Source organism: Micromonas pusilla (assembly GCF_000151265.4).
Source record: "Micromonas pusilla CCMP1545 genomic scaffold MICPUCscaffold_6, whole genome shotgun sequence".
NCBI classification, from domain to species: domain Eukaryota; kingdom Viridiplantae; phylum Chlorophyta; class Mamiellophyceae; order Mamiellales; family Mamiellaceae; genus Micromonas; species Micromonas pusilla.
In genome coordinates, this window is record NW_003315887.1 from 1,081,080 (window position 1) to 1,098,021 (window position 16,942).

The 16,942-nt window shown below is 70.7% G+C and overlaps 8 protein-coding genes across 8 annotated transcripts; 3 read left to right on the forward strand and 5 right to left on the reverse strand.

Moving 5' to 3' along the window:
- Positions 1-513: 513 nt before the first annotated feature.
- On the forward strand, positions 514-2,553 carry MICPUCDRAFT_59066 (Drug/Metabolite transporter superfamily; the record flags this gene model as incomplete). The annotated part of the gene is made up of 4 exons (XM_003059274.1): positions 514-797; positions 982-1,689; positions 1,832-1,976; positions 2,179-2,553. 4 exons carry the CDS (start codon positions 514-516, stop codon positions 2,551-2,553), a joined length of 1,512 nt encoding a protein of 503 aa, XP_003059320.1.
- A 60-nt stretch (positions 2,554-2,613) lies between these two features.
- Positions 2,614-3,197, reverse strand: MICPUCDRAFT_27395 (uncharacterized protein). The gene is made up of 2 exons (XM_003059565.1): positions 2,869-3,197; positions 2,614-2,757 (listed from the first exon to the last, which is right to left on the reverse strand). The coding sequence occupies exons 1-2, from the start codon at positions 3,121-3,123 to the stop codon at positions 2,665-2,667; spliced, it is 348 nt and encodes a 115-aa protein (XP_003059611.1). The 5' UTR covers positions 3,124-3,197; the 3' UTR covers positions 2,614-2,664.
- A 392-nt stretch (positions 3,198-3,589) lies between these two features.
- MICPUCDRAFT_59068 (uncharacterized protein) lies at positions 3,590-6,965 on the reverse strand (the record flags this gene model as incomplete). Its single annotated transcript, XM_003059566.1, has 4 exons — positions 3,590-4,386; positions 4,494-4,719; positions 4,823-5,398; positions 5,586-6,965. 4 exons carry the CDS (start codon positions 6,963-6,965, stop codon positions 3,590-3,592), a joined length of 2,979 nt encoding a protein of 992 aa, XP_003059612.1.
- A 420-nt stretch (positions 6,966-7,385) lies between these two features.
- On the forward strand, positions 7,386-9,109 carry MICPUCDRAFT_59069 (uncharacterized protein; the record flags this gene model as incomplete). The annotated part of the gene is made up of 4 exons (XM_003059275.1): positions 7,386-7,731; positions 7,919-8,167; positions 8,212-8,552; positions 8,698-9,109. 4 exons carry the CDS (start codon positions 7,386-7,388, stop codon positions 9,040-9,042), a joined length of 1,281 nt encoding a protein of 426 aa, XP_003059321.1. The 3' UTR covers positions 9,043-9,109.
- A 29-nt stretch (positions 9,110-9,138) lies between these two features.
- Positions 9,139-10,344, reverse strand: MICPUCDRAFT_40360 (uncharacterized protein; the record flags this gene model as incomplete). Its single annotated transcript, XM_003059567.1, has 1 exon — positions 9,139-10,344. One exon carries the CDS (start codon positions 10,342-10,344, stop codon positions 9,139-9,141), a length of 1,206 nt encoding a protein of 401 aa, XP_003059613.1.
- Positions 10,345-10,543: 199 nt separating this feature from the next.
- On the forward strand, positions 10,544-11,674 carry MICPUCDRAFT_18187 (uncharacterized protein; the record flags this gene model as incomplete). The annotated part of the gene is made up of 2 exons (XM_003059276.1): positions 10,544-11,209; positions 11,273-11,674. The coding sequence occupies 2 exons, from the start codon at positions 10,544-10,546 to the stop codon at positions 11,672-11,674; spliced, it is 1,068 nt and encodes a 355-aa protein (XP_003059322.1).
- A 366-nt stretch (positions 11,675-12,040) lies between these two features.
- On the reverse strand, positions 12,041-14,600 carry MICPUCDRAFT_59072 (uncharacterized protein; the record flags this gene model as incomplete). The annotated part of the gene is made up of 2 exons (XM_003059568.1): positions 12,041-13,626; positions 13,799-14,600. The coding sequence occupies 2 exons, from the start codon at positions 14,598-14,600 to the stop codon at positions 12,041-12,043; spliced, it is 2,388 nt and encodes a 795-aa protein (XP_003059614.1).
- A 304-nt stretch (positions 14,601-14,904) lies between these two features.
- On the reverse strand, positions 14,905-16,334 carry MICPUCDRAFT_40362 (uncharacterized protein; the record flags this gene model as incomplete). The annotated part of the gene is made up of 2 exons (XM_003059569.1): positions 14,905-15,582; positions 15,789-16,334. 2 exons carry the CDS (start codon positions 16,332-16,334, stop codon positions 14,905-14,907), a joined length of 1,224 nt encoding a protein of 407 aa, XP_003059615.1.
- Positions 16,335-16,942: the final 608 nt, after the last annotated feature.

The following is a 16,942-nucleotide window of genomic DNA, read 5'->3' on the forward strand; positions in this document are numbered from 1 at the left end:
GCGGCGCGACGGNAGGGGAGGGAGAGAGGGAAGGGAAGGGAACGTCGGTCGGACGGGGAAGATGCTCGCGAGAGTCGCGACGGGATAGATNCGTNGGACGCGAGCGACGACGACGACGACGACGACGACGACGACGACGACGACGACGACGACGACGACGACGACGACGGAGGGGGAAGAGGCGTCGCGCGCGGGACGCACAGCTCGTACGAGGTCCTCGGGACGTTCGGGACGGTGATCGTCACCGGCGGCTTGCGGTTCAGCGGCATCGCGGCATCGGTTTGTGCCGGACGAGGAAGAGACGTAGACGCTGACTCGTTGCGTTGCGTTGCTCGTCGAGTCTTGTAGCAGCAGATACGGCGAAGAGAACATTTGAGACTCGTCGCGTCGCGCCCGCTCACACGAGCATGCGCGCGGCGTGAGAAGGTCGCCGCGCCGAGACCGAGACTCGCGCGCGCGGGGGAAGTGGGGACGCCGCTCTCGTCGCGCGGCGGCGGCAAAGGCGCGGGCGCGATGAGCGTCGCGGCCGCGGCGGCCGCGAAGATCCAGCGGCGGTACCGCGAGTGGCGGACGCGACGTTTGATGAAGCGGCACCGCAGGCGCCTCGTCGCGGGCAGCGACGACGACGACGACGACGACTCGTCCTCGGAGGACGACGACGACGCCGTCGACGACGAGCGCCGCCGTCTGCATCGCGCGTCCTCCTCCTCCGCCGCCGCCGCGCCGCCCTCGGAGGCGCGCCGACGCGCGAAGCTCGTCAAGTGCGCGCTGCTCGCCATCGCGTGGTTCACCCTCAGGTGCGTTCTATACACTGGTCCCCATACGACCCCGTTCGCGTGGTGAACGTCATTCCTTAAGGACTTTGCCCGGCGCGTCTCTCCACCCATCCCTCGCGTTCAATCCCCGCCCTCGACGCCTTTGAACTCCACCTGACGCCTTTGAACTCCACCCCGCCATCGCTTCGTACGGAACGACCCTCAGCACCGGACTCGCGGTCTTCAACAAGGCGCTCTTCGGCCAGCGCAAGGGCGGCTTTCCCGCGCCGCTGCTCTTGACGGCGTGCCAGTTCGCGATGCAGTACGCGCTGGCGTCGGCGATCGTCCACCGCGCGTTCGGAGGCGCGCTGAGGCCGAAGCGCGAGGTCCCCGCGGAGGTGTACTGGCGCCGCGTCGCGCCCGTGGGAGCGGCGATGGGAATGGACATCGCGCTCAGCAACCTCTCGCTCGTCTTCGTCACCGTGAGTTTCTACACCCTCGTGAAGACGTCGAGCATCATCTTCCTGTTGCTGTTCGCGTTCGCGCTGAAGCTCGAGCCGGTGTCGTTTCGGTTGATGGGCGTCGCCGCGTTGCTGACGGGGGGTCAGGCGTTGACCGTGGACGGCGAGACGCGATTCGACGCGCGCGGGTGCGCGTTGGTCGTCGCCGCCGCCGCGTGTTCCGGGCTGCGATGGACGCTGTCGCAGATCGTGTTGCAAGGGAAAGAGCCCGGCGGCGGCGGCGGCGGCGCGGGTGATAATAAGAATACGAACGGTCGCGACGGTTCGCGTCGCGACCCGCGCCGCCTCCGCAAGAGCTACGGACTGTCGCACCCGGTCGTGATGTTGAAGACGATGACGCCGCTCATGTGCGGCGTCGTGCTCGCGTTCAGGCGCGTTCTATACACTGGTTCCCATACGACCCCGTTGGCGTGGTGAATGCCGATCCTTAAGGACTTTTGCCGGCGTTTCTCTCTTCCCACCCCTCGCTTTCGATCACCGCCCTCGGCGCCTTTCAACTTCGACTGACGCCTATGAACTCCACCCCGACGTTCGCTCGTATGGAACGACCCTCAGCCTCCTCACGGAGCGGCCGTGGGACGCGCTTCCGGGCAGCGCGTGGCTGTCCGGGCCCGGCGATTTCGTCGTGGATTTGATGATCGTGACGTGCGGCGCGTGCGCGGCGCTGGCGATGACCGTCGCGGAGTTTGAGGCGCGTCCCGTCCCGCGCCGCGCGCCGGTCCCCGTACGACCGCGTCCGCGCGGCGCGCGCCGATCCTCGAGGACTTTCTCTCCCGGCGTGCGTTTCTCTCCGCTTCGTCGCTCTCTCTCGTCCGATGAAACAAACGTCCACGTCATCAAATACCTGACCAATCACATCACTTCCCGCCACGTCGCCCACCGATCGAACGACCCTCGCTCAGCTCCTGAAGGAGACCTCCGCGGTCACGGTGATGGTGATCGGCGTGGCGAAGGACGTCGTCCAGGTGCTGACCGCGATCGCGGTGTACGGGGACGCGTTCGGCGTCGAGAACGGGATGGGGATGGCGCTCGTGCTGGGCGGGATCGTCGCGTACAACAGGCACAAGGCGCTCGCGGCGGAGGAGAGGGCGGCGGCGCTCGGGACGATGGCGGGGGCGGGGGCGGGGGCGGGGGCGGGGGAGGGCGTCGCGCGCGGACCCGGACTCGGACTCGGGGGGTCGGCGGAGAGGGAGATCGGGTTGCCGAGGGTGGTGCCGAGGCGCAGCGGCGGGCTGAGCGCGGTGCCGAACCTTCCGCGGCGGGACGCCGCGTCGTAGCGCGCGTCGAGCCGACGCGCCGCGCCGCGCCGTCGACGCTTATTAGCCTCTACTCGCGACGAAAAAATATATATTGTATCGACAAGATCTCGTCTTCGCTCTCGCCGGCGCCTACGCCCCCTCGAGCGTGGGCTCGACCTCGTCGAGGAGCGCCTTCGCGACGGCGAGCTCCTCCGAGTCCGCGCACTCCTCCCCGTGCTCTTCCTGCGCGATGCGGGCGAAGGAGGGGGGGTGGCGTCAGTCGGTCGTCGGGCGAAATTCAAACGAGCGAGAAGCAGAGCGCGGGCGAGAGAAAAGTCAACTCGTCGCGCGCACCGTCGCCGCGAGCAGTTCGTTGAACGCGTTCTCCATCCGCGTCTTGCAGTCGCCGATCATCATCGAGCTCTCGCCCAAGACCTGATCTTGCTGCCGGACGTCGTGCGGGTCGCGCCCCTCGGCCTTCATCGTCTCCAACTTCGCCGTCTCCTTCGCCACCTCATCGGAATACATCGCGAGCTCCCTCCTCACGCGCGTCAGCACCCCGGTCTTGATCTTGAGCGCGCGCGTCGCCTCTCTGTTGTCCGCCGTCATGACGACGCTCGCCGGCTTCGTACGGCGGGAGGAGTTCGCGCGTCGTCGAGCGCGCGGTGGGCGGGAGGATCGTCCGGTGCGCGGAGAGTGACGGCGACGGACGCGGCGATCGCGCGCTGGTTTCCGCTTCCGCCCGCGGTCGAGACGCTCGCCTGCGTTGCCACCGTTTCAGCGACGCGTCGGCGAAGGCGGACGGCGAATCGTCTTCCCTCCATCGCGTCGCGCCCCCGAAGCCGCCGATCGCGAGCGCGACCGATACCGCGGCGAAGAAGCCGAGGACGAAGATGAAGAGCCCCGCGGGGGCGTCCACGCGCGCGGACATCGCGCAGTGGGCGGCGGAGGCGCGGAGGGGACGACGCGACGACGGAACGCGCGAAAAAACGCCTCGCCGTCTCCCTTCGCGTGTACGATATCGACGCGACGGGACGGGACTGCTCGTCTCTACAGTACGTCACGTTACTAGGCCCTACTCGTCGTCCTCGTCGACGATGTCCGGAAGCTCGCCGTCGCTGTCGTCGTCCGACAGCTGCACCGCGACCGCGGCCTTCCCGGTGCCGAGCCCGACGCGCGGGGGCGCGGCGGCGGCGGGCTCGACGCTCGCCGCGGGCGCCGCGGGCGCGGGCGCGGGAGCCTCCGTCTTGCGGCGCTTCGACGGCGGCGCCTTCGCCGCCGCCGGCGGCGACGCCGCCGCCGCGCCTCTCCGCGTCGACCGCGTCGTCGCCGCCGCCGCCGGCGGCGGCGGCGCCGACGGCGCGTCGTCGTCGTCCGAGTGGTCCGCCTCCCGCAGCCGCCGCTCCGCCGCGCGCGCCCAGAACGGTTTCGACGCGTCGTCGCGCGCGCCCGTCGACTTCGCCGCATCAGCCGGCGCTTCCGTCGTCTCCGTCGTCTTCGCATCCACTTCTTCTTCCTCCTCCTCCTCCTCCTTCTCCTCCTCCTCCTCCGACTCCGCCTCTTCCTCGGCGCCCAACTCCTTCGACGTCGCCGCCGGCGCGGTCGCGGGCTCCTCGTCCCCCCACGTCGGCGCGGCGTCGCCCCAGTTCACCACCTCCCTCGCGCCGCCGCCGCCGCCGCCGCCGCCGCCGCCGCCGCCGATCCCGACCCCGTCCAAAGTCGCTTCTTCTCCTCGGATCGTCGCCATCGGCGGCGCGATCGCGCGCGAATGCAGCGGCGGCGCGCACGGATGCATCACTGCGTCGATCGCGGCCCCCGCGCGCAGCGCGAACCCGCGGCACGCGACGTCCTTCGTCCGCGCGACGCGGAAGACTGAGGGTCGTTCCATACAAAAATAGTTCATCGGTCAGTTGAAAGGGACCCACGCGATCAAGTGTTGAAACCGAGCTATGGGTGAAAAACGTTTGTATAGAACGCACCTGAAACCGCGAGCGGCAGATTCGGCGACCGAAACGCGCGCGGCGACAACACCGACGCGAGGAGACACGCGTAGCTTCGCTCCCTGGCGCGCAGCGCGTGCGGCTCGTTCGCCTCCGCGACCACCGCGCTCGTGTGCGGCGCGCTCGAAGAGAACGCGAGGACGTGCTCGCTCGCGGACTCAGCCGCGGCGGCGTCGCACAGGCTCCGCGTCTTCGGAGGGAGCGACTGAGGGTCGTTCCATAAAAAAACGTTCATCGGTCAGTTGATTGGAGATGCGATCAAGTGTTGAAACATACCGATGGGTGAAATACGTGTGAAAAGAACGCACCGCGCCCGCGACGGTCAACGCCGTCTCGAGGTACTCTAACGCCGCCGCGCGGACGACGCACGACGCGACGCCGAAGGCGCCGCCGGCGAGGGATCCCCCTCTCCTCGCGAGCGCGTAGCCGCCGCCGGACGACGCGAGGAAAGCCTCCATCTCGTCCGCGCCAGCCTGGCCCCACGCGCCGCCTTTGCCTCTGCGTTTAGTTTTCTTTTGTCCGACGGAGCGCGACGCGGCGTCGTCGGATCCTCCACGTTCGAAGGACTCTCCGCCGCCGCGACCGCCGAACCCTCTGACCGCGTCCAACGCCGCGTACGGCACCACCGCGCTCACGAGGTCGCCGCCGGCGGCGGCGGCCCCCAAACCCCTGGTCGCCGCTGCCGCCGTCGCGTACAGCGCCGAGCGCGTCCCCGCGCACGTCCCCGCGCGCCCTCCGCCGCCGCCGCGCCTCAACGCGTCGGCCAGCACGCGCGCGGTCGGCCCCGCGAGCCGCGCGCACGCGACGCCGCCGCACTCGAGCAGCGCGCCGACCACCTCGCACGCGCGCGCGTGCAGCTCCGGGAGCGCGCCCAAGACTTCCACCTGAGGGTCGTTCCATACGAGCGAACGTCGGGGTGGTGTTGAAAGGCGTCAGTTGGAGTTGAAAGGCGTCGAGGGCGGGGTTTGAAAGCGAGGGACCCTGGGCGGAGAGAAACGCCGGGAAAAGTTCTTAAGGAACAACGTTCACCACGCCGACGTGGTCGTATGGGGACCAGTGTATAGAACGCACCTGACACGCGACGATCGGAAGCCCCGGCGCGGACGCGACGCCGCCGCCGTCGACGTCGAGCGCTCTCCGAGCCGCCGCGAAGATCTGGTCCGCGGGCACCGGCGCCGCGGCCGCCGAGGGGAACGGCGAGGAGAGCATCTTCGTCAGGACGCGCAGGAGCGCGGTCGCGCGTCGAAGCGCGGCGGGCGCGTCCGCGGGCGGTCGAAGGGAGACCGTCCCGTCGCCGCCGCCGTCGCCGTCTTCTTCTCCTTCGCCTTTCGCGCTCCCCCCGCCTCGGCGCTGCGTCCACGCGCCCACCCTCGGCGGCCGCGGCGACCCCGCGGGAAGCAACACCGCGCGCGCCGCGCTCGACGCGCCCGCCGGCTCGACGCCGACGAGCGCGACGTCTAAGCAGTCGTGGACGTCGACGAGGACCCGCCGCGCGAGCGCGCTCCACGCCGCGGCGGGGTCCGCCGCGTTCGCGCCGCCGCCGCCGTCGACGCCGATCCCCGGCGCCGCGCCTGCGCGCGGCGTCGCCGCGAGCGCGGCGACGGCGCGCTCCCACGCGGAGGTTGAATGGTGTGAGGAGATGGACGCCCGCGCGTCGACGACGAATATAAATCGCGCGAGCGCGCGCTCGACGGCGTCTGCTCTCGGTCGCAGCGACGCCGGGTGGCCGAGCAGCGCGGCCCCCACGAACGCGATCGCGGCCGTCGCCGCGGCGACGCGGTGCGCGTCGGCGTCGTGATGCTCGGCGGCGTCCGCGGACGCGTCGAGAATCCATCGCGTCGTCGTCGGCTGCGCGCGCTGAACGATCGCCGCCGCCTCCTTCCTGACGCCCGGCACGTCCATCATCGCGCCCGCGCGCGTCACGATCGTCGCGAGCGCGTCAAGGGCGGCGATCGCGGCCGCGGTGGGCGGCGGCGCGAGGGATGAGCCCGAGGACGCCGCGGACGCCGCGGACGCCTTTGGGCCGAGGACGCGTCCGAGGAGCGCGTCGGCCCATCTCGCGAAGGACGCGACGAATCGCGCGGGGACGACGTCTCGCGCGCACTGCGCGAGGAGCGACGCCGCGGCGGCCTCGCCGCCGCCGCCGCCGCCGCCGCCGCCGCCCTTCGCGCGATTCGTCAGGAGCTTCTCGAGGTGCGCGACGTACTCGTCCAGCGCGGAGGACGCGGCGGCGACCGCGGCGAGATCCGCGCGGGAGGAGGCTCCGGAGGACGAGAGCTCGGGCGGCGCGGCGTCGGCGGCGAGGAGGTGGTGCGAATCGATCGCGCGCGTCGTCGCCGCGACGCCGCCGCCGCGCGCGAGCCTCGCGGCGGAGAGCTGCCCCGGGAGCGCGCGCAGGAGCCTTGCCCGCGCGGCAAGGCTGTGGACGTGCGCCGCGGCGTCGCCGGACATGACGACCGCCGGCGGACGAGCCCGCGCGAGGGACAGTGACGACGACGAGTGCGAGAGAGCACCCCCCGCCGCCGCCGCGGCCGCCGACGACGCGAGCCTGACGCGGACGACCGCAGCTCGAGGCGGGCACCGCGAACGGAACGCCCCCGTCCCCGCGTCCACTCGTGCCTCGCGCGCGCGCCGCCGCCGTCGTCCGGGTCCGTCCGCGACGCGCGCCGGATTTCTCCGGGAACCCCGCGCCCGCCGTCGTCCGCGCGCGCATCTCGAGGCGCGCCCGCGCGGCGTCGCGCGGCGTCGCCGCGAACGATCGGAGATCGGTCGAGTCGTCGTTCGAACTCGGTCGATCGATCGCGGCAGCGCGTCTTCTCCTCTCTCCTTCGTCTGTCCATCGTCTTCGTCGTCTTCCGGCCAAGCGGCGCGATGGCGTCCACCGCGCTCCCGAAGCGCTCCACGCGCGGTCTCCGGATGAACAAGCTCCTCGAGGACGAGGACAGCGCGGACGAGGAGTTCTGGGGCCAAGACGCGTTCGCGGAGGAGTCCGGCGACGAGGAATACTCGAGCGAGTCCGAGGAAGCGGACGTGTTCGACAAGGACTTCGACGACGACGAGAGCTCGTCGGACTCGGAGGAAGTCGTCGTCGCGAAAGAGCGACGGAAGCCCGCGCTGAAGGCGCCGGAGAGGAAGGCGCCGCCGGCGCCGAGAGCGGCGGCGACCGCGACGAAGGAGAGGGCGAAGAAGCCGCCGCGAGGCCTCGACGGGATGTCAGGTGCGTTCTATACACTGTTCCCCATACGACCGCGTTGGCGTGGTGAACGCCGATCCTTAAGGACTTTGCCCGGCGCATCTCTCCGCCCACACCTCGGTTTCAATCCCCGCCCTCGACGCCTTTCAACTCCAACTGACGCCTTTGAACTCCACCCCGACGTTCGCCCGTATGGACCCTCGACCCTCAGTGTTCTCCCCCGACGGCCTCGAGTGGAGCGACGGAGGCGGAGCGCGCGTCGACAACGACGGAGGGCTGCGGAAGTCGTCGCGCGCGAGCGTGAAGCAGATCCTGAGCGAGAGCGAGAGGAGCAGGGAGGAGAGGAGGAGCAAGGCGCCGCCGAAGCGGACGGCGCCCGCGGAGCCGGCGCGGCCGCTGACGCAGGCTGAGATTCTCGCCGAGGCGGCGGTCACCGAGGCGCGTCCCCTATCTGACACCGGTTCCCATGCGCTCCCGTTCGCGTGGTGGACGCCGATCCTCAAGGACTATCTCTCCCGGCGGGCGTGTCTCTCCGCCCATCACCCCTCGCTTTCAATCCCGACACGCCTCGACGCCTTTCGACTCCGCCTCTGACGCCTTTCGACTCCGCCCCGACGTCGCTTCGTACGGGCAATTACCCTCAGGTGTGGAATCTGCGCGACCTCGAATACCTCCTCAACCTCGAAGAGGCGACGAAGAAGAAAGCCGAGCGCGTGAAGACGACATTCACGGGGCCGACGCTTCGCGTGCGAAGCGTCGGGGATAAGACGACGATCGAGCCGAGGTACGGCGCGTCGTTGCCGGAGCCACTCGGGATGAAGGCGCCGACGCCGCCGACGCCGGAGGTGAGACTGCTTCCCATACGACCCCGTTCGCGTGGTGCACGCCGTTCCTTAAGGACTTTTCCCGTCGTTACTCTTCACCCGCGCTTCCCTTTCAACGTTTGACCGGTAAGACGTTCAACTGACCGATCGCTTCACCCACGCACAGCGGTGCGTCGTCACGGGGGACCGCGCGCGGTATCGCGACCCGCTCACGGGGCTCGCGTATAAGGACGTCGCCGCGTTTAAGGAGCTCAGGAGGAGGCACGCGGCGACGACGGCGGCGGCGAAGAAGGACGCGGTCGTGGGGGTGGTCGAGGTGCAGGCTGGGGTGGCGGCGGCGCCGGCGCCGGCGAAGGCGCCGGCGAAGGCGTCGGCGGCGGTGGCGGAGACGTCGCAGTTCGCCGTGAAGACCTTCTCCTCGGGCAGTCCGGTCGATTCCCCGAGCGGGGGGTCGGGGGGCAAGGCGAAGAAAAGGAAGCTAGCCTCGCTGAACGAGATTTCCAAGCCGTGATGCGCGGGGATGCGACCCGACGTATACCCTTAGCCGCGTTTTCAGCAGTGCGTTTACGTTTAGGATCGTCGTCGCGCGTTTCGTCGTCGCGTCGTCTCACGCGCACAAGAACGGGTCGCGCTTCAGCGCCTCGATCTCTCTCCTCACGTCCTCGATCTCGTCGAGAAGCCATCGCATCGACATCGTCGCTCTCGCCATCGGCGGCGGTGCGAGCGTCAGCGGAAGGAGGCGAACGTCGTCGTCGTCGTCGTCGTTTTTTTCGACAAACGTCGCGTGATGTAGCAGACGACACGCGCGCTCGCGGTGCGCCCCCGACGGGTCCGACGGGCTGCTCCTCGCCGGGGACGCTTTTTCGACGACGTCCTCGTCCTCGTCCTCGTCGTCGTCGTCCTCGTCCACCATCGACGGCGGCGACTCGGTGTACATCGACGACGGCGCGTACGGCCACCGCTGGTCCGCGGCGGCGGCGTCGAGGTCAAAAAACGGCGTCGCGTCCGGCGACGCCTCCTCCTCCTCCTCGCGCCGACGCGCCCGCGGCGGCGTCGTCCACGACCGACGCGCGGCGGACCAACGCGCGGCCTCGGCGAGGCGCGCGACCGGGCTCTCGCGCGGGGTGTCGCTCTCGACGTGCGACGCGATCCGCGACGTCCAGAGCGACAGCGTGGAGTGAGTTTCGCGTCGGGGGCGCGGCGGCGGCGCGCGTTCGAACGCGCCGCCGCGCGCCGAGAGACTTCTCGTCGCGACCGAGGCGCGCGTCGCGCCGCGCGACTCGCGCGCGTCGTCGCGCCTCTCCTCCAGCGCGCGGAGGCGTCGGTCGACGCTCGCGACGGACGCCTCGAGCGCGCGAACGCGTCGCAGCGTCGGCGCGGCGGCCTCGCACGTTTTGAACGAGTCGTTCGTCGACTCGGTCTCGTCGTCGTCGTCGTCGTCGTCCTCCTCCCACTCCTCCTTCGCCGTCTCCGCCGCGGTCGCGCCGTCGTCCGTCTCCGTCTCCGTCTCCGCGTCCTTCTCGAGCCCGAGCGCGGCGACGACGAGGTGCCACCCGCGCGTCGCCAGCGACGCGCGCTGCCCCGCGGCGCCGTCTCTCTTCGAGTCCTCTCCGCGAACGCGAACGCCGCCCGCTCTTAGGGTTCGCGCGCGTCCCTCCGACGAGCTCGTCGACGCGGTCGCGGTCGCGAACCGCAGCAGCGACGACCCCAGCGAGCTCGCGCCGTCGCCGGAGGACGACGTCGCGCGATCGTCGTCGTCGTCGTCGTCGTCGTCGTCGTCGTCGCGCAGGAACGACGTCGCGACGTGAAGCATCGCGCCCGCCGCGCGCGTCGGGGACGGCGGGGCGCGACCGCACTGAGACGAAGCGCAAGCGCTTCCTTTCATTTCACACTTCCTTCTCTGCTCTGCTCCTTCGAACAGAACCCTCGAAAGCGAAAAACCTCGCGCGCTCCCCCCACACAGCCACAGCCGCCGCCTCCGTCGCCCACCCCCACTCAGCGCACGCCGCGCGATGGCTCCCGACCCGCACCACGTCACCTGGCGCGCGCGATCGCCCGCGAACGCCCCGATCGCGCGCTCCTCGCACGGCGCGTCCGTGATCAACAACACCCTGTACGTGTTCGGCGGCGAGCACGTCGCGAGGACGCCCATCGACTCCGTCGTCCACGCGCTCGACCTCACCGATCCGAACGCCGCGTTCGTCGCGATCGACGGCGGCGCGAATGCGCCGCCGCCGCGCGTCGGGCACGCGCAGGCGTCGATCGAGAACGTCTTCTACGTCTTCGGCGGTAGGCGCGGCGTGGAGATGAACGAGTCGCCGCTGAACGACCTGTGGGCGTTCGACGTGGAATCGCGCGAGTGGACCGATCTCTCGGGCGGCGCCGGCGACGTGCCGTGCCCCCGCAGCTTCCACGTCGCGACCGCGGCGCGCGGCAAGCTGTACGTGTTCGGCGGGTGCGGCCCCGCGGACGCCGGACGCCTCGCGGACCTGCACGAGTACGACGTCGCGTCGAAGACGTGGACGAAGCTCCCCGGATCGGACGCGATCGAAAGCCGCGGCGGCGCCGGGTTCTCCTCCACGACGGACGGCTCGACGCTCGTCATCGCGGGCGGGTTCGCCGGCCGCGAGATGAAAGATATTCACGCGTACGACATCGCGTCGAAGACGTGGCGCGCCGTCGCGGGCGCGCCCGGCGCGCCGCCGCCGACGGCGACGAAGCTGCGCGACGCCGACCACGAGCGGCCCGCGCCCGCGCCGCTGCGGCCGCGAAGCGTGTGGCCGGTGATGGCGTTTACCTGCTACGGCGATCACGTAATCGGGTTCGGCGGCGAGGTGGACCCGTCCGAGCGCGGGCACGACGGCGCGGGCGGGTTCGCGAACGACGTCGTCGCGATCGAGGTGCGCACCGGGGACGCGAAGACGCTGCCGCTCGGTCGGGGAGGATTGGGCGCGGGCGTGGGAGGAGGAGACGGCGAGGAGGAGACGGCGGTCCCAGCCCCGCGAGGGTGGACCGCGGCGGCGGAGTGGCGCAGAGAGGGCGCGATCGTGCTCTTCGGCGGTCTGAGCGGCTCCGACGCGGCGCCGGAGCGGCTCGGGGACGTCCAGATCGGTTACATCGATCGCGGCGGGCTTCTCGCGTAGACGACGACGCGCGCGGCGCGGATGAACAGCGCGCCTAGGGTCGTTCCATACGAAGCGATGGCGGGGTGGAGTTCAAAGGCGTCAGAAGCGGAGTTGAAAGGCGTCGAGGTGTGTCGGGATTGAAAGCGTGGTGTGGGCGGAGAGATGCGCCGGGAAAAGTCCTTAAGGAACGGCGTCCACATCGCGAACGCGGTCGTATGGGGACCAGTGTGAAGAAAAATCGGTCGATCGATCGATCGATCGATCGGTCGGTAGATCGATCGACGGAGCGCGCCTTGTAATCGTCAACGCGTCCCGCTACCAACGCGTTCGACATCGAACACTCGTCGTTCGCACGCACGCTAAGCTACATCGTCTCGTCGCCGATCACGGCGCCTCCCCCGGCGTCCACGTGCACAGCTGCAACGCGTCCCTGTTCACGCACGCTAAAACCTCCCCGCCTCCGCCGCCGCCGCTCCATCCTCGCACGTCCGTGATCCCCCCGCCAGACGCGGGCAGCGACGATTTCAGCGCCTGTCGCATCCTCCCCGTGGCCGCGTTCCACACCATCACCGTCGGGCCCATCCACGTCATCGTGTGCGCGTTGTAGCCCGGCTCGGACGCGCCGGCGAGGAACACGGAGCACGCGCGCGTCGCGTGCGGCCGCAACAACGCGACGCGCGACATCACGTCCTTGTTGCGATGCCCGGCGGCGCGCGTCACGTTCGCGCGCGGGAACGGGAACGAATGCGGATACGAACGCGAACCGTCGTCGCCGCCGCCTGGATTTGGATTTGAATCGTCACCCCGCTGAAGCAGCGGTCGCGGACGCGCGCGTCCGGCGCCGTCCGGAACGGCGCCCTCGACGCCCTCGGCGGCGCTCGCGGCGCGCATGATCACGTGCGTCTCCGGGTACGAGTCAGACTGCCCGGGTTTACGGCCGCGGAACGACGCCGCCGCGGTCATGGTCCCGGGCGCCCACGCCACGGACGTGCACCCGGCGTCGGGAAGGTGCGGCAGACGCCGGACGAACGCGTCCGACACTGTGTCCGACACCGCGTCCGCCGCCATCATCGCGTCCGACGCCATCATCGCGTCCGACGACGCGCCCCCCGGCTGGTAGTAATACGCCCCCAGGGTGGTCCCGAACAAAACGCCGCCGCCGTGCTCCCGCGCGATCGGCACCACGGTGTGCACGGGCGGCCGGTGCGACCCCTCCTCCGCGGGGACTCTCGCGACCGGCTCGCTCGCGCGTCGCAGATCGTACATCAACGTCTCGCCGTTCGCGAGGCCGACGACGACGTAGTTGGGATCGCGCGCGGGATCCGCGGAGGACGCGTCCCTGGAGGACGAAACGTTCACCGACGCGCCCGGTCCCGTCGCGACCGACCACCCCCCCCACGCGCACGACCACGCGGGCGCGGGCGTGCGCACGCACGCGGCGATCCCGTCGCGCGCGAGGTCGACGACGACGAGTCGCTTGCCGAGACACGCGGCGAGCGCCCACGACGCGCCGTCGCCGTCGTCGGCGATGCGCACGTCTCGCGCCCGCCCGGAGCCCGCCGGGAGCGCGACGCTCGCGCGACTCGAGTGCGACGCGTGGCTTATTTTCGTGAGCCGCGTGCTCCCCGTGGGGGATTCCTCCGAGACGATCGTGAACGAGCCGTTGACGTCCATCGAACGCCCGGAGGAGACGTGCGTGACGAAGCGTTGCTCGTACCGTCCGCGCGCCGCCGCCGCCGCCGCCGCCGCGGCTTCTTCTTCTTCCCGCGCCGCCGCCGCCGCCGCCGCGGCCGCCGCGCGCGATTCTCGCGCGTCGCGGTTCGGGTCGAACATCGCGAGCACGGTGCCCTTGCGTCGATCGCCGCCGGCGCCGTCGCCGTCCGACGGCGCGGTGGACTTGCGCTTGTTCGCCGCCGGCGCCGTCGCTTTCCTCGTCGCGTCCGGCGCGGGCGCGGGCGCTGAGGGCCGTTCTATACAAGCGAATGTCGGGGTGGAGTTGAAAGGCGTCAGTTGGCGTTGAAAGGCGCCGAGGGCGGGTATTGAAAGCGAGGGGTGGGCGGAGTGAAACGACGGCGAAAGTCCTTAAGGATCGGCGTTCACCACGCCAACGCGGTCGTATGGGGACCAGTGTATAGGACGCACCTGACCCGGGCCCCGGTCCCGGTCGCGACCCGGACGCGTCGATCGACGACGTCCTCCTCCTCCTCGCCGCCGCCGCTACTTCTTCTTCCGCGCGCGTCGACGTCAACGCCGCGTTCCTCGCTTCGAGATCCTTCACGCGCGCGTTCGCCTCCTCGAGTTCGCGCGCCGCCGCCGCCTTCGCCTCTTCCAACTCCGCCTCGACTTTTTTCAGTCGTCCTCTCGCGCGTTCGCTCTCGAAGCTCGCCTCGATGCGTCCCGCGCGCTCTCTCGCGAGCTCCTCGTGCGCGGCGTCCACCTCGCTCGTGTCCACGAACGCGCGAAACGCGGGCACGAACAGCTTGCGCACGTCCGCGACCTTCGCCCTGCGATTGCACTGCGGGCACTTCCCGCCGTTGCCCTTCTTGTGTCGCGTCAGCCACTTGCTGATGCACGCGTGCCCGAAGCAGTGCCCGCAGGAGAGGGCGCTGACCTGGTGCGCGCCGTCGAGCGCGCAGGGTTCCAAGCAGATGCTGCACGAGAGCGCGCCCTTCGCGGCGTCGTCCTGCGACGCGGGGGGGAGCGCCGGGTCGAGGACGTCGTCCGCGTCGTCCGCGTCGTCCGCGCCGTCGCCGTCGCCGTCGTCGTCGTCGTCGTCGTGATTCGGCGCCTGCGTGAGATCTACGATGACGTCGACCGGCGCGCCGCCGCCGCCGCCGCCGCCGCCGCCGTCCTCCGCGTCGATGCCCGCGGACGCGGAGCACCGCCGCAGCCGCTCCGTCGCGGCGGCGAGGCGGCCTATCGCGCCGCCCGCGGTCGTGGACATCGCGCCTTCCCCGCGTGCGACGCGACAGCCAAGACTGAGCATTCAAACGAAGAAAGGGGCGCTCGTTTGGTACTGCACTGCGCGAGTAGCGAGTAGCGCCTGGTGAAAAATAAAATTCCAGGAAGTAACGCTACGCAGGATACGGTCTCCGCCCCGGCCTCCGACGACGACGACGACGACGCGACGCGACGCGACATGACGACGGATAACTTAATTAAAAACTCTCGTCGCGATGAACGAACGCGAACGACGGCTCCGCCGCCGGCGTCAAATAATATATCGCCGTCGCGGAAACGTCGCCGCGTCACAACTTCGGCGCGGACGCGCACATGACGAGCTTCGCGAGGCTCCCTCGCTCCGCGTTCATGTAACACTCCGCGAGCCGCTGCGTGATCTCCCCGAGCGCCTTCTCCCCCGCGACGACCTGGTCTAACAACGCCGCCGCCTCCTCCTCCGCGACTTGCGCATCCGTCTTCGGGCCGTCGAACGACGACGCCGCGGGGCCTCGCCGCGTCTCGCAAATCGCCTTGATCTCCGCCACCGACTTCCCGGCCCAGCCGCACCGCTCCAACACGTCCGCGAAATCCGTCTCCGGCCCGATCGTCGACCAATCGCAGTCCGTCACCGCGAACCGCGCGGCGTCCCTCGCCTCCTCGTCTCTTCCGAGGTCCGCGTATATCCGCGACAGGTACCAGTGCGGCCGGCCCCACCCCTCGAACGACGCCTTGTACAGATCGCACGTCACCAGCGCGCTCTGCTCGTCGCCCTTCTCCACGTGCTTCTTCGCCAGCGCCTCCATCGCGTCCGGGAACTTCCCCACCCTGAGCGTGAGGTACACCGGGAGCTCCTTCCCGAGCGTGACGAACGATCCCGGGTCGTGCATAGCGAGCCCCGTCGTCCCGGCGGCGGCGGCGACGGCGGCGACGGCGACTCCCGCGTCCGCGGACGCCTTCTCCTCCTCCACGATCGCGCGGTGGACGTACTGCGGGTCGAGGGTTAGGGTTTAAGCGACGCCGGACGCCGGGTGGAGATTGAAGGCAGGCGCATCAGTTGGAGTCGTGAGGCGTCGCGCGCGGGGATCGATGAAAGCGAGGGGCCCCGGGCGGAGAGACGAGACGCGACGGGAAAAGTCCTTAAGGAACGGCGTTCACGACGCGGACGCGGTCGTATGGGGTCCAGTGTGAGAACAGAAGGAGGACGCGCCTCCTTCGCCGTCTTCGCGAGGAGCGTCATCGACACGTCGCCGCCGCCGACGCACGAGACCACCTCGAGCTCCGCGCGCGCGCCGTCGAACGGGACGGTGACGTGGAGGCACGTCGTGTGCCCGGTGTCGGGATCGCGCGCGAGCGGGACGCAGCGCGGATGGAGCCCCGCGCGCTCCGACGGAGCGACGATCGCGCGCCCCTGCGCGGCGAGGACGGCGACGAGCGCGCCGAGCTCGCTCGGCGCGCGCACGCCGGCGACGGACGCGACGTACTCCGCGTGCGTCGTCCCGCTCGCGAGGTCCGCGGCGGCGTCGGAGGAGTCGCTCGAGGAGGAGGAGGCGGCGGACGCGATGACAGTCGCGCGGCGACGACGGATCGCGGGGCTTACGCCGACGCCTCCGCGCGGGGACGGCGCGCGCGCGGCGGCGGCGCGCGCGCGGCGCGTCGCGGACGACGCGGCACGCGGCGTCGTCGGCGTCGCGACGCGAGGGAGGGACGCCGTCGCGGCGGCGGCGGCGGAGGACATCATCGGAGCGCGTGCGTCGCGGGCGAGAGGCGCGGATCGGTCTGCGCGCCGCGGCGTCGCCGGGCAGGTCGGGTCAGGACGCGTTCTCTGCCTCGCGTTTCGGATAAAAATCCGTTCCGTCCGAGAGACGGCCCGCGTCGGCCGACGCACTGCGAGCGGCGCGGCGCGCGACGCGGACGACCCGCGCGGCGGTCGGGTCGGGACCGCTCGGTCGCTCGCGGCGACGGCCATCGCGCGGCACCTCGCGATCGCATTCGCACGCGCGCCAGTCTCGGGCCGTCTACGTATAGAAACAAGATGCTGAGGCCGATATTGAGGAAGCGCGCGCGGCGCGACGACGACGACGCCGCCGCCGCCGCCGCGCCCTCGACAAAGAAGCTGTCGTTCGACGTCACGGAGGCGCGCGTCGTCGGCGTCGCGGACGCGGACGTGGACCGCACGCCCGGCGAGTGCCCGCTCCCGTGCGGCGGATGCGGGCTCCGGTGCATCGCGCGTTACTACGCGTGCGGCGCGTGCGGCGCGAATCACGGAAACAACGACGACGCGTTCGTCCTCTGTCCGACGTGCTTCGGCGCGCACGTGTCGACGACGGAGAGAGCGAGAGAGAAGGC

Excerpts from the sequence above, each read along its gene's own strand:
- MICPUCDRAFT_27395 (XM_003059565.1), bottom strand. The coding sequence starts at position 3,123 with ATGACGGCGGACAACAGAGAGGCGACGCGCGCGCTCAAGATCAAGACC. Across the intron at positions 2,758-2,868 it reads ACGAACTGCTCGCGGCGACG|GAAGAGCACGGGGAGGAGTG; the intron begins GTGCGCGCGACG and ends CGCATCGCGCAG.